Raw genomic sequence first — 13,797 nt, 5'->3', positions numbered from 1 at the left:
CAAAATAGAATTTACAAAACTACCCTCTATTGATAAGTAGGGGGTGAAGAAATAGAGGCAGAAAAGGATTAATTCTATCATCACTACCTGCTGGATTACAATTTTAATAGTTTTTTAATATTTTAATAATCTTCAAAAATAAAATGAATAGTAAATATAAAAAAATTATTAGATAATATGGATTATCTTACTTTTCTTTTCATGTCTCTCTCTTCTAATATTCTTTTCTCTCTCCTCTCTTTCTCTCTCTTCTTTTATCTCCCACGTAATCCTCTCTCCTTCATAACTCTCTCTCTCTCTTTCTCCTTTGAAACTCTCTCTTTCTCCTTTCTTTAATATCTGTGAAAGTTTGTCGGTAATTTTTTGTTTTTCCCCCTCTTACAAATTACTAAACCAAATATATGAAACAAAAAAAAAAAATTCCTATGTTTCCTCTAATTTTTTTTTCCTTTTGTCTTTCTGACATCCAAACAAAGTAAAATTATGGATTAAATTGTATGTAGGTTTAATTTTAAGCTGTTAAAAATAAAATATTTATAAATTATTATATATCTAACAAAAATAAATTTTAAAAGAAATTTGTATAGATTGTAAAGCACTAGCATATTTTATAACATTGGTAGAATTATCCAAAGAAAAGTTTTGAGTTGCATTTTCATGAGTTACAAAACTAACCAATCCATCATTCTCTTCGTTTATTTATTTATTCATTTTTTATGATTCCAAATTAAATTCCAAATAGCTCCTTATGTTAACTCATACGTTAATTACCATGGCAAGCTTCTCCTTTACGAGTCCCACCCACGTGTTAAAAGAGGGGCAGAGTAATGCAATTAAAATAACTTGAAAATATTAGAGACAAAGACAATGAGGGACCCCAACATTGTCCACCACTTTTCTTTCACTGTTTTAATGGGAATGCATTTCTTTCTTCGTCTTCTTCTTCTTTTTTTTTTTTTTTTTTTTTTTTTCTTTCTTTCTTCTTAAAATTTTTTATTTGTTGCCAATACATTATTATTCCTTAACCTTATAACCAAACAGTCAGAAACAAAATTCATTCGAACATCCAAACTAAGCGCTAAGCTTACCGAAAATTTAGAAGGGGATACATTTTGTAGGGAAGGTTCTGAGATATCTCCAGCATAGCCATTAATTCCTTCAAACACATTCCAACAATAAGCCCCGGGATAAACTATATTTTTTCATGTGTAATAACATTTTTTCCACTTTCTCAATCGGGCTGTTTATAGGATATATTAGATGGTAAAGTTTGGAATTTAATTTTCTTAAATTAAATGGGATTAAATAAGTAAAAAAAGGATATTAGAACATGATGAGGGGGACGATGTCACCATCACATACAACGCGAAAATCGGTTTCAGGCAAAGTGATGGTTTTTGTTCGGTTGTGGCCTAAAAGCATTTAGCAAAACTTTGACAATTCCTACTTTTTTTATTTTTCCGTTTTTCTTTTATTTATTTGGAGAAATAGTTTAAAATGTTTTTTCTAATAATTAAAAAAAGAGCTAGAAAGAAAAACAAGCAGTACAAATCATCAAGTGGAAGATGATTTAATCGGTCAAAGTACACAGACTACGCACATACAAATATAGAGAAATAATTAAAGAACAAAAATCGAAAGAATTGACATGGTTTGGCAATTGCCTTCATCCACAGGCAGGGAGATCTCAAAAACTCCACTATGAACAAGAGATAACTCACAAAATTCTCAAGAAACATAGAAATTTTAGACGAATTAGGTTTTCAAATCAATAAATTGTTCATCTAATTAATGAAAACTATCAAATACTTTTCAGAAATAAATCTGTTTGCTATAAGCAAAAACTCACCAGTCATTCTCAGTAACTTTCATTAACTTAAAGAGTTTCCATTGGTTCCCTATTAAATCTTCAAATCTTCAGGAAAGAAAATGGTAATAAATGGAATAGAGATGAAGCGCAGAAACAAATTAAGAAAGACAATGCTTTTTATAAAGGAGCATGCACAAGCTACCTGATTTTTTTATACAACTATTGCATTAAAGTTTTGGAGGTAATGTAAATGTAAAGAAAGGGGGTCCATTCATTGAACTAATTCATATTATATGTTTTATGTGCACCAAAGTTGCTGTTTTACAGATCCATTTATTGATAAAAAATAAAAATCGGCAGAGGAAATAGATTTAACAGGTAGAGGAGCGCCACTATTGAGAACAACTTTGGTGTATGGGGCCACTCTATAAACATCGATAAAGTAAGGGCAAGAGATTGAAATATTATATACAAAAAATATAGAATTATAAATGTTTGTAGCTTAGGGCTGCAACTTTTTTTATTTTATAATTTTTCTTGGGCATTAGTTATCATGCTGATTAAGCAGGCCAGCAGTTGTTAAATACTTATTACGAAACTGCTATGGGCCTGGTCCAAGGCCACTAAGATCAATCCCAATAATGGATGATTGTGCTGTAAAAATCAAGAAAGCAAGCCCAAACAGTTAGTGGCAAAACGGACCGAGGCTGTAGCTACACACTGAGTAGGAAGTCGGGCCTGGAATATCACCTAAATAAGTGGAAAGAGGAATTTGGTCCATTACCCTTCTTCTTTAATATATTTATCTATTTGTTTGTGATTTTTTTTTTTTTTATCTTTTTATATTCATTTTAACTTTAATAAAAATTGCAAATGATGTACATACCCTTCTTTTATTTTTCCCTTTGTCCAGTATACCATTAAAAGCACTGTTTGTATTTTGCAAAGCTTTCCATTTAAAACAAATAAAAACCTTGCTTTCTTCCTTTTTTTTTATTTTTTTTTATTACTCTGGCTTTCATCATTCTTCCTCAGTAAGTATCCCTCGATAAGTATCATCTTTTTTTTTTTTTTTTTCCTTTTCTTAACTGGGTTATTTGTAAAATCATAGATATTATTGCTGTGTATATTGTATATATTGTAAAATTGATTTTTATGTAGTGTGCTTTAAATTTAGCTAATATATGATATTTTTTGAGTAATTTGTTATATATTTAAGATTTTGAATCGGTTTATTTGGGTTTAAAATTAAAAATTTGGTAAATTTATGTTAAATAAAGTTTTTTGAACAGAAGCTATTATAAACTAGCTTTTAGCTAAATTGATGTTGAATATCAATAGAAAATGAAGATACGAAAAAAAAATAGAACGGGTTTTGATTAATTTGAGTTGAACATATGTGTTTCCTTAATATATATATATATATATATATATATTTAATCTCAAATTGAATTTATCATGTCAAACCAACCATTTTATTTTGTACACAGATTATCTTTGAATTGTGACTAACCACCAACATAAATTTAGTTTAATTTATCTTTCATTGATCCCATATCATCTTCATCCTGTCATTTTCTTTATTTATAGTTTATATAATAATGACGATGTGTGTTGCGTGTTCATTATTGTCTTGTTATTTTTTTTTCTCATATAAATATTGAATTTAATTTATTATTTATTTTATGAAATAACAGACTCAAATATCTGAACAAATTTACAAATTTAACAAGAAGTTGAAATCACTCTTAAATGATATAAATCTTCTTTCAAAAAAAAATGATACAAATATTAATGCAAACATCTCTTTGGAAGTTAACTTTTTTTTTATTTTTTTTTTATGACTAAATATAAATTTCGATCCATAACCTATTTTTGCAAAAGTAATAACGTAACCTCATTTTTTCATGTTTTCAAGGACCACAAATATAAAATTTATGGACACAGTCATGGTAGCCTTATTATTGGATGCTTTACTTTTTTTATTAATATTTTATAAATTTTAAACGTGATTGAGTACAAACTAATGTAATATTTATACAAAAAAAAAATGACAAAAATGAAGGCCAAGGCTACAATTTATTTTTAGAACAAAAATTGTGACAAAAGGATGGGAATTATGCAATAATTTTTTATAAACTATTATATTTTAAAGATTTATTCCTCCAAAATAAAAGTTCACGTGTCCTCATTCGTACATTGCTTCTTAATCGATATTTTTATTTCCACTAATTTACATCTTTAATTTTAATTGCAATATCAAAGTAATTCTATATAAGTTGTTTATCTATTAAAAATATTAAAATATCTTTTTATTTTTTTAATTTTAATTATTAAATATTTATTTTTTACATATAATATTTGTTGAATATATGCACCTTACATCAGAAAAATGTACAGCTCAGAGGAAGTTAGTAGACCCCTCGCATTACAAAAAAATAAATAAATAAATCTTCTTCTTTTTCCTTTTTCGCTCTTAATTAGTTTATATATTATTTTGTACTTCAAGTACCATCTACCACCTCAAAAGTTGAAAAGAGTTACCGACAGCATCGAAAAATTGAATACTGATTGAAAAACCTTCCGCGATGATTTAAAATAAATAAATAAATAAATAAAACATTTTAAAATTAAAAACAACATATATTATACTATATATTTTTAATATTTTTTTAATTATAATAGGATATTTTTATAAAATTATAAAATTATAAACATGAAAATATATAATTATAATAAAAAAAATTAAGAATTATGAAAAAAAAAACCGCAAAAGGGATGCTGGTCGGAAGTGTGCGGTACCCAACGTACCATGCCATAAACGGTGCTAATACTCTTTAATGGCAGAAAGTTTTAAAAAAATATATTTAGTTTTTTTTTTTTCAAATATAAAAAATATTTACTTTGAAAAGGTAAAATAAAAAATATATTATCCGTAATTAAAATTTATGTGAGTGTAGAGTGTTTAAATGGTATCGTGAAAAGAATTTCTAAATTTGAATGCCCATCCAATTTATTATGTATATTCCACCGAAAACTCCAAAATTAAAAAAACAAATATAAAACTGAGAAAGCGGGCCGTGACAGGGCCCTGGAGGAGAATTGGAATAATGAGAGGAAGAAGCCCCTGGAATCATGGTAGTACGCCTTATTCCAATCCGGAAACCGGGACTGACAGCAAACACTTATCGGCATGCTTAAAGGCTTAATCCTGTTCCGGTCCCCAACCGTTATACCTTTCTTCTGCAATGAGTCCATTCCGCGCTTCGCAAAGTGTTTAATGATGCGTCTGTAATAGCCTATGTGTCCCAAAAAAGAACGCGCTACGCCCGGCCCCCTTTTCAGTAGATGATCGTAGGCTGATTTGACTCCTTCTTCCCGGGATTCTTCTCGAAAGAGAATCCCTCTAACACTTCAGTTACTGGTTTATGAAAAACCTTCGCCGCATATCCAGACCACCAAGTGTGAAAATCCTTAGTCACTAGGCAAGAAAGCTCGCATAGAAGCTTTAAGAGATAGGGGGACATCCACCGAAGATGGCAGCGGGAAAGACGGAAGCACGAACGAGGTAGCTTATGCTTTTTTTTTTCATCCTCACTATCTGGTTTATAGTCAAATCTGGAGAATATGAACTCATCAAATTCTTCTTTTTGGTACGTTGCTATGAGCAGCTCTGGTACTCAATCTTGGGTCTTTGGTGTGGGTCGGATCATGATAACTGAATCCCAACTCCAGGATATCAAGTTATGAACGTACTAGACCTACTAGTTATTGAAGATACCATTCGAGGGTGCCGATGTCCCAGATCAGATGGTTGTGGATATGGATCCACCAAGGTGGTTGATCTAGGATACAGACCAAGAGAACCGGGTGATTGCTCCAAGCTTTTTAGCGCACTTTCAAGTTTCGCAGCTCTTATTTGCAGCCGAGAGGAGCTCCATAACCATCGGCTTCTACCACGGCCAGAGTTTTCTGCATCCATGGCTAACAATCCTTCACAGCTACTCCCCTCAGGTTTGCCATTCTCTTTCTATCACTTTCTCGGGGAAAATCAAACGGGAAAAAAGTTTGATTTCTTTTCCTTTTTTTTTTTATGGTTTTGGTTTGGTGGAAAATTTTGCAGAGTTGATCGACCGCTGCATAGGTTCCAAAATATGGGTAATAATGAAGGGTGACAAGGAGCTCGTCGGCACTCTTAGGGGATTCGATGTTTACGTCAACATGGTCCTCGAAGACGTCACCGAATAGTATGATTCTTTCGCTTACATTGCGCTCAGATTAGAAATCCCTAATGCATATTATTTTTATTTTACTTTGCTAGTTTTATTCCTATATTAGTGATTATGCAAGTTGGCGGATTGATTTATTTGAATTTCTGTTTCTGGGTTATCTTCCTTCTTCTGTTTGGTTGCCGGGAAATTTTGAGAAAGGAAGAATAAAGTAGGATTAAAAAATTGGTTCTGTGCTTGTCTCCCATTTATTTATTCCATGCTTGTATAATGCTTAAATTAACCATTCGTTTATGTATATCACGAGAATGAGAATAAGAGAACATCGAGCAGGATGGGGTTGAAGGCTGTTTTAAGAGAAATCTCGAAGTATTTGATGGCCCCAAGATTTTGGTGACTAAATTGGAAAATGCTGGGATTTCTTTGTGTGGATTAAGACATTAAGTTGCTTTTCATTTCTTCTTTCCATGGATGTAAACCTGCACATCTATTTTTTTTTCCAAAAACATTTTGAACTCTATACCGAAATTTGCCTTTAATTTTTTTTTTTTTTTACCCTTTTCATTTTGAAGGTTTTTTAGTATACTTCTTGAATGCTAGGGCTGAACTCATTTTTGCACTTATTTTCTGTGCTTTGAATAATTGTAAAATTAAAAGGTTTTAGTAATAGAAACTCAAAAAACCAAACCCCTTAAATCTTTTTAATTTCTATTGTCAACTTTTCTTGACGGTGGACTCCTTCTCATCTTCAAGAATGTGTATTCTGAGATTTAACACAAAAAAGCACCAAAGTGAAGGGACAGATGTTTGTGCGCTGAAATGACTTGCAGGTGGCATGGCATTTGTCTCTTTCTACCGATTTATATACTTTAGAACCAATCACCTACAAACTGTCCCGTGCTCCATATATCATATTTTGCAAACCCGAGCATACCCTTATTTCTTTATTTTGATCTATCTATCAATTTTCTTCCATGTTTTCTGACTTGTTTCAACTTAAATTATGTTCAATCTTGTTAGAAAACGAAAACTAGTTATCTTTCTGAAGTAACTCAAATTATTGATACAAGCTTGTAATGCTTGAGACATAGGATGAATGGATATTAGCTGAGTTAATGATTACTAAAAGTTCTTTGAGTTGAGGCTCTCATAGGAGGATTGTTTGAAAGGTAGATTTATGTTAGTTTAGGAGCGGACTTAAAAGGAGGGTTTTGAAATGGCATCTTTTATGTGTTAGAGCTTCGCATATGTGAACAATATCTGATTTATAGAAGTGTTTCCATTAGATAGATAGTTATCAGATGCAATGCTTTTATATGAAATAGTGGTTGGTCAATAGATACTTTATGAGTACAAAATGATACATGTAAATGTTTTAGTTTATATTTTCCTTTTAGTTTATATTTCCTATCTTTCAAGCAAAATGGAAAAGTGATAACCATTTACATCCCATCAGTTTTAGGCTTGTCATACATTTTGCATGTATCTTATTACCTGCATGGGGTTTATTTTCCAGTTTTGAGCAATTGGTACAGTTTTTGTTCTTTTAATGGTAAACATAAACATTTCTGATTTTTCTTGTATGGCTCTAAGTGATATTATTGCTTAATTGTGTGCTGCTACTGTAACTGTTTTGGCTTTGGCAACCCCATTGCCCTTGACTTTCAGCTTTCTTTTGCTTGTGTATCATCTGCATGTCTTACCACAACGATTAGTCTAGTTTTGTGATTTGTTAAACCTTGTATTGCAAGGGTTCGTGATTGTTTGGTATCCTGCTTCTCTATTTCAAATGTCAGTGAGATCACTGCTGAAGGAAGACGGATAACCAAGCTTGACCAGATTCTATTGAACGGAAACAACATTGCCATTGTAAGTGAGATATGGTTTCTTTGTATGGTTGAAACCATAAGCAGTATTGGCCTTATTATTATGTATGTTTTGATTTTCATGGAAAACTTTGGAATGAATTGTCCAGGGGATTCTTTTGAAAAGATGGATAAAATGTTTGCATAGAAAGATCCAATATCCCAAATATGATTTATTTATTATTTTATTAAAATTCTCATCTTTAAGCTCATTTCAGTCAGTTGCTGGTATAAATGCTCACGGAAAAGCAGCCCAACAAGGAGATGAATATTTATTTAAGAAATTAAAATCGCTGTTCTAAAAATCTTTTTGCATATTGCAGCTTGTCCCTGGCGGTTCACCTGAATCTGAGTGAGTAACAATGGATGTCTATGCAGTGAACGATCTTTCATCATGTGGTGGGAGCTGACAGCTTATAGGTAATAATGAGAATTTAGGTCTCAAAGATTCTATTTCTATATCAGCACTTTGTTTTTTACTAGGTGACGGGTTGTAGGATAATCGTAAAGGGATTTTCTAGTCATGTTTAATTACTCATTATTTTTGTTAAATACATTGATATAACCTTTACCTTTTATCATTTTAAATGTTTAATGGCCTTTTCATACATTGACATATCATAAACGGTTTTCATTGCTGTCTCTGTTTGGTGATAATTTAAGAAACTTTTGGCTATATTTTTTATCTGCTTTAAGGGTTACCAATTTTTGGTTCCTACAACTTCTGATTGCATTTATTGAGAATTTAAAATGTCTAACCTAATTGCTAATCAAGAGGAGCATAATAACCTCATGTTCATCTGCCTATTTCAAACTCTTAGCCTGCTTTTTCTGTTCCCCTACACAGAACCTTCTCTTGAACTTCTCCTTTTATTGCCCAACACCTTCTACACATATTCTTCTTCCATGCTGTTTCCTTGCTTTTCTTGTGCAGAAACGACCCTCATTGCGGCGACATATAATTTTATAATCAGGTTTTGTAGTAGCATGTGTTGGCTGCAACCGAATTTTATCGCTTCATTAGTAACTTGATAATAACATTGTGGACCAGAAAAAAAAATAAAAATGCTGATACTTGTTTGTCTGAATCATTTCATTTTAAACGTGAATTCAATAAATACTAGGTGATTGACGACAGAGAAACTGGAAAATAAAAGAATATACAAGTTTTGGCTGCTGATAATCAGAATGGGCGTTTATAACAGCGCTGCAAAGGATATTGATGATGGTGTTGGTGATGAGCATGAGTGACATTTATGATTAGCTTCAATTATTTCCGACAATCATGAATATTTAGATTGAAGGTCATTAACCTGGTAAACCATATTCAGTTTTTCATATTCAGTTCAGCCGGGTTTTAATGACTGATGTAGCAATTTTCTTTTTCCTTTCCCGAGTAAACAACAAGTCTGTTTTAGCAAATTCTAAAAATATGGTTGGTCTGATTTTTTCTCTTCCTGCTTTGACTTTGACTGTTTGGTCTGATTTATTACAAATGCTTCGTTTATTTTTGTTTTTGTTGTTTTGTTTTTTTTTTCGTTTCTGTTTTCTTAGGGAATCCAAGGCGCTTTATCTTCACATATAAAAGGTTGGTCTGATTGATTTCTTCTCTCACCAATAGATGTTCCTCTTTCAAACAATTTGACATTAAAATAAATGTTATAGACTATATAGTGGTGAGTAATAATAAAAATGAGAATAATGCTAATAAGTAAATAAATAAATGAATAGAAAGAGTAAAACGCATCGTTTAAATCCCGTAGGAGGCTGAGAAAACATATTGTAAGGTACGAAGAACAATTTGGCATATCTGGTAAAAGCCAAGAAATAATGAACTTGGAGCTGCTAAAAAAGCTTACTAGATTCGTCACTAATACATTCATTATTATTAAGAATGAGTGAAAGTCACCAATAGTCAAACAGAAAAATATATAACAAATCATAAAAAATAAGAATAATAAAAATAACATATTAAACACACTCTCAAAAACAAGTTTTCCATGAGCAGGTTTGGTCTTGCGGCCCATCTTTATCGCTCTACATACCCTCCAACATTTTATCTCAAAAAAGAAAAAACATAATCCATCATAGCCATTTCCCACCGACCATGGCCAAGTCACATCAAAATTCAAGCACGCCTAAATTTTTACTAAGAGTAAAGAAACAAAAAAACTATGTTACTCCGTGATAACTAGAAATTTGCTCTACAAAATCCATCTTCCCCAATTTATCAAAGAAAGAAACACGTAAAAATTTAGAAAGTATCAAATCTTCTGAGATTATTTTTTGTTCCATATTAAAGAAATAAAAATTGGTAAGAAAGGGAAATAAAATACTTAAAAAAAAATTAAAAAAAAAATCATGGGCTAGCACCGCGTAGGGCGGGGGTTAATCGGGTTGGCTAGGACCGGGACGGCATGGAAGTACAGAAAGGCCGGCGGTTTTATTAGCGCGCCGCTGGAGCTCCATCCTCCTGTTTGGGTTGCCAAATCAGCTTCGGTCTGTGGTTTACACGCGCCCGACGACAAATGAAGAGCAGAAGATTTTAGGAGCTCAGACTTTGACAAAAATAGAAGATTTTAAAATTAAAAGAAAAAAAAATTAATAATTTAAAAATAAAAAAATGAAGAGACGTTCAGACAAACAGAGCCAAAGGGGCTCAAGGGATAAAGACGGCGGTGGGTTAGATAATAAATGGTTTCTACTCTACTCTGCATGTATTATTCTTGACTCCTCCATTTTCGCCGCCAGTGAATCGTAGCCGAATTTTCATCTCCGGCGAAGAGTTCGTTGACATCGCACCGTACCATCATTTGGACCCACGAACGATGATAAAATAGACCAACCCAGAGACAAAAAGGGCCACACCTATGATCTATCTATCATTAATAGTAACATATTACGGCCAATCACCACGGTCGGATTATGATTCATGATATTTGTATTCATAAATTATTAATTTAAAAAGGGTCACCTTTATTCTTTCTTTTTCATCATCATATATATTTTATTTTGGCAGTCTTGGGATCGCTCAACTCCATGGTTTTCATCAATAATCTCTTCTTCTGTCTTCCTACTTGGCCAGCTACTTCTTTGTAAATGAGTTTGAACTAAGCTTTCCATCATATATATATATATATATATATATTTACAGATATACTATTCCGGGAAAAGAACAGTACTTATATAAATATCAAAATCAGTTAAAGCCGAGATTTTGGAATTGGATACCATATATATATATATATATATATGACAATAAAATCTAGCTTTTTTAGTACAGAGTACTGATTAGGAAACATGAAAAGTAAATATAATTACCCAGAAGCTATAATTACAAACTTTGTCAAACTATAAAATGAAAGTTGCGAAATACAAACAAGTTGGCTAGCTGTGCTTTAATTTTAAGACCCTTGGATTCAACCGGCACGTACGGCTCAAAGACAGAGGAGTCGTTATACGACGTCGTCGTCTATGGTGGATATGGGTATATGCGATTGGCGTTGAAGTCGCCATTATTGCCATTGGCGTTGTGATCCTGCAGGGATTGAATAGCTCCGGCGATAAGTCGGAGAATAGAATGAAGCATCAGAGTCTTCACTAACCTTCTCTTTGCCGGAATTACAGTCGCTGCAGCTTTCTTTCGAATCATGATCACCTCCATCTCCACCACCTCCGTTGTCTCTGTACCGTCTTGGTTTTGGTTAATAATTACCACCATTTATCTCTCTCTCTTGGTTTTGGGGTTTTTTTGGTCTTTCTGGTATGCTTGGGTTGTGATCCTGTGGAACTTGGTTATATTATACTACTATGCCGTCTTCTTTCTTCCACCCCCCGTCCTGGCTCGTTGCCATTGGCCTTGGGTGGGCCCTTATTCGATGGGTGCACACCGACCAAATAGTTATGCACGACCCAGGTATGCTTTATGATTCTGATAATGACCACTATATTATTTTTATTATTTTTCTTTACTGAGGCAACATTAATTTGTATTTGAGTAGGCTTTCTTTATTTGAGTTAATATTTAGTTTACTGGAAAGAAAAATGATACCTACAATAGTTACCTTGTTCGATCAACCTTCTTTTTTTCTCTGTGACAAAATATAAAATTATTTATATAAATAGTAAGTTCACTCTGTAGCCTTGTACGTGGCTTCCTGGCTCCTTCCCCAGAGTCCCGTCCATTACCTATGATAAAACGAAACAATAATAAATATTTAATAAAGAAAGGGTGAACGATTGGGTGTGCTTTTCCAATACTTCTACTTCCGTACTATTTGGAATCGGAATGTGTGGAAAAACTCCTATTTTTTTCCTTTTTTTAATAAGAATAAATGTGTAGAAAAATATACTTTTATAGAAGCCTTTGTCATATCCAAACTGTCTAAAAAAAATATTTGTCTGTCTCAATTGATGACAATTATTACAAAATTTATATTTATTTGATAATTTACATAGTTGTTTAAAAATGTTAATTTTTTTATTTAGATTTTTAAAATAAAAAAAATTTGTTATAATTAGATGCAATTTGTGAACAATAACATATCAGCATAAATACATCTGTAATTAGCACCGTTGGCTATCCAAATTAAAATTTTTCAAAATCTTAACTAGTTTGCTACTTTTCTTCTTATTTAAGGCGATGAAATTTGTAATGATAAACAAAGTTAATTTTATTGTGTTACCCAAAAAAAAAAAAAAAAAAGTCAATTTATTACTATTCTCTCTCCTTTTCATCTCATCATTTCTATGTACTTGAAAGCATTTGTCTTGTTATTATTATTATTTTTTTGGATGAAAGTCTCGTTATTTGTTTCTTACAATTTCTAAATCAAAATATTCTTCTTTTTTGGATTAAGTACAATTAGAAGATAATTTTATTTTTTCTTCTAATAACTAATTTTGAAATATGGTTGTTTTAAATTATTTCTAAAAGGAAGGAAATAATTGCAAATATCTTATTGGTCGAAGTCACTTTTATAATTTAGGTGCAAATTTATATTTTTTGATTGTCTTTTCTGATTCAATTAAAATTGTTGCTTCCTCTTTAGTTGTTGTCTAGTTTCCTTTTATGCCTTAGCCTCCTTGCTCACAAAAAGTATATAACATATATATATTTTTGGTGAATTATTGTTCACTATATAATATATATATATATGATTGTTTTTAGAAAATTTATTAATTTATTTCCCTTCATTCTCTACCCATTTTATGCATTTCTTTTATATTTTATTTAGAAAAATAACATGAAAGCAGTAATATATGTATATATATATATATATTGGTTTCAAATGCCCAAATTGAAGTCAACTTCCCTCCGCTTGTTTATCTAGATGAAGTGGGTTCAATTCAAGTTCTAACTTTGGAATTTTTTTTTAAATTATCTTTTCAATTTCAATGGAATTAAACTTAAATTTTTAAAATTTTGAGCTTTTATAGTATATTAAATTATTAATAATCTTAAAAATTTAAGTTATTAGAATATGAATTTATCATTTATATCAAACTTACTTATGTCTAACAAATTCTACAACTCAACACAAATTTCCTAATGTAAAATTGTATTAACAGTTTTATTTGTTTAGTATCACAGGCTCATCAAGATTGAAATAAAACATTTGAGATTTAATTCAGAAACTTTAGCATGTTCAGAATATTCTGTGAGCCTAGGGAGACCATCAAGCAAGGCGAATTCCGATTTTCCCAAATCCCAGCTTTTTGAAAACTTTGGAGAATTTTCCTAAATATACATTTCGGTAAAGGTTCCAAACTGGGCAGCTTGTGCTGCAGTGAAATAGCGCAGTTTCTTAATCCCAATTATTGTGTGTGTTTGTGTATATTAAATAAAACTAAAATCAAAGATTGCATATTATAATATAATATTATTTATAAA

The 13,797-nt window shown here is 31.4% G+C and overlaps 1 protein-coding gene across 2 annotated transcripts; it reads left to right on the top strand.

Annotated features, from left to right (window-relative positions):
* Window positions 1-4,832: 4,832 nt before the first annotated feature.
* On the top strand, window positions 4,833-10,886 carry LOC107426620 (sm-like protein LSM5). 2 transcript variants are annotated; one of them, XR_001582202.4, is made up of 6 exons: window positions 4,833-5,378; window positions 5,482-5,824; window positions 5,934-6,057; window positions 7,836-7,908; window positions 8,228-8,324; window positions 9,029-10,886. XR_001582202.4 is itself a non-coding variant. In XM_016036846.4 (5 exons), exons 2-5 carry the CDS (start codon window positions 5,557-5,559, stop codon window positions 8,258-8,260), a joined length of 498 nt encoding a protein of 165 aa, XP_015892332.3. In that variant the 5' UTR covers window positions 4,834-5,378; window positions 5,482-5,556; the 3' UTR covers window positions 8,261-8,512. The 2 variants fall into 2 exon arrangements, 1 of the variants encoding a protein (XP_015892332.3); XM_016036846.4 differs by lacking the exon at window positions 9,029-10,886 and having other exon boundaries at window positions 4,834-5,378; window positions 8,228-8,512.
* Window positions 10,887-13,797: the final 2,911 nt, after the last annotated feature.

This window comes from Ziziphus jujuba, chromosome 9 (assembly GCF_031755915.1).
Source record: "Ziziphus jujuba cultivar Dongzao chromosome 9, ASM3175591v1".
Classification (NCBI taxonomy): Eukaryota; Viridiplantae; Streptophyta; class Magnoliopsida; order Rosales; family Rhamnaceae; genus Ziziphus; species Ziziphus jujuba.
The sequence above is the reverse complement of the archived record's forward strand: the minus strand, read 5'-3'. Positions and strand labels throughout refer to the sequence as shown.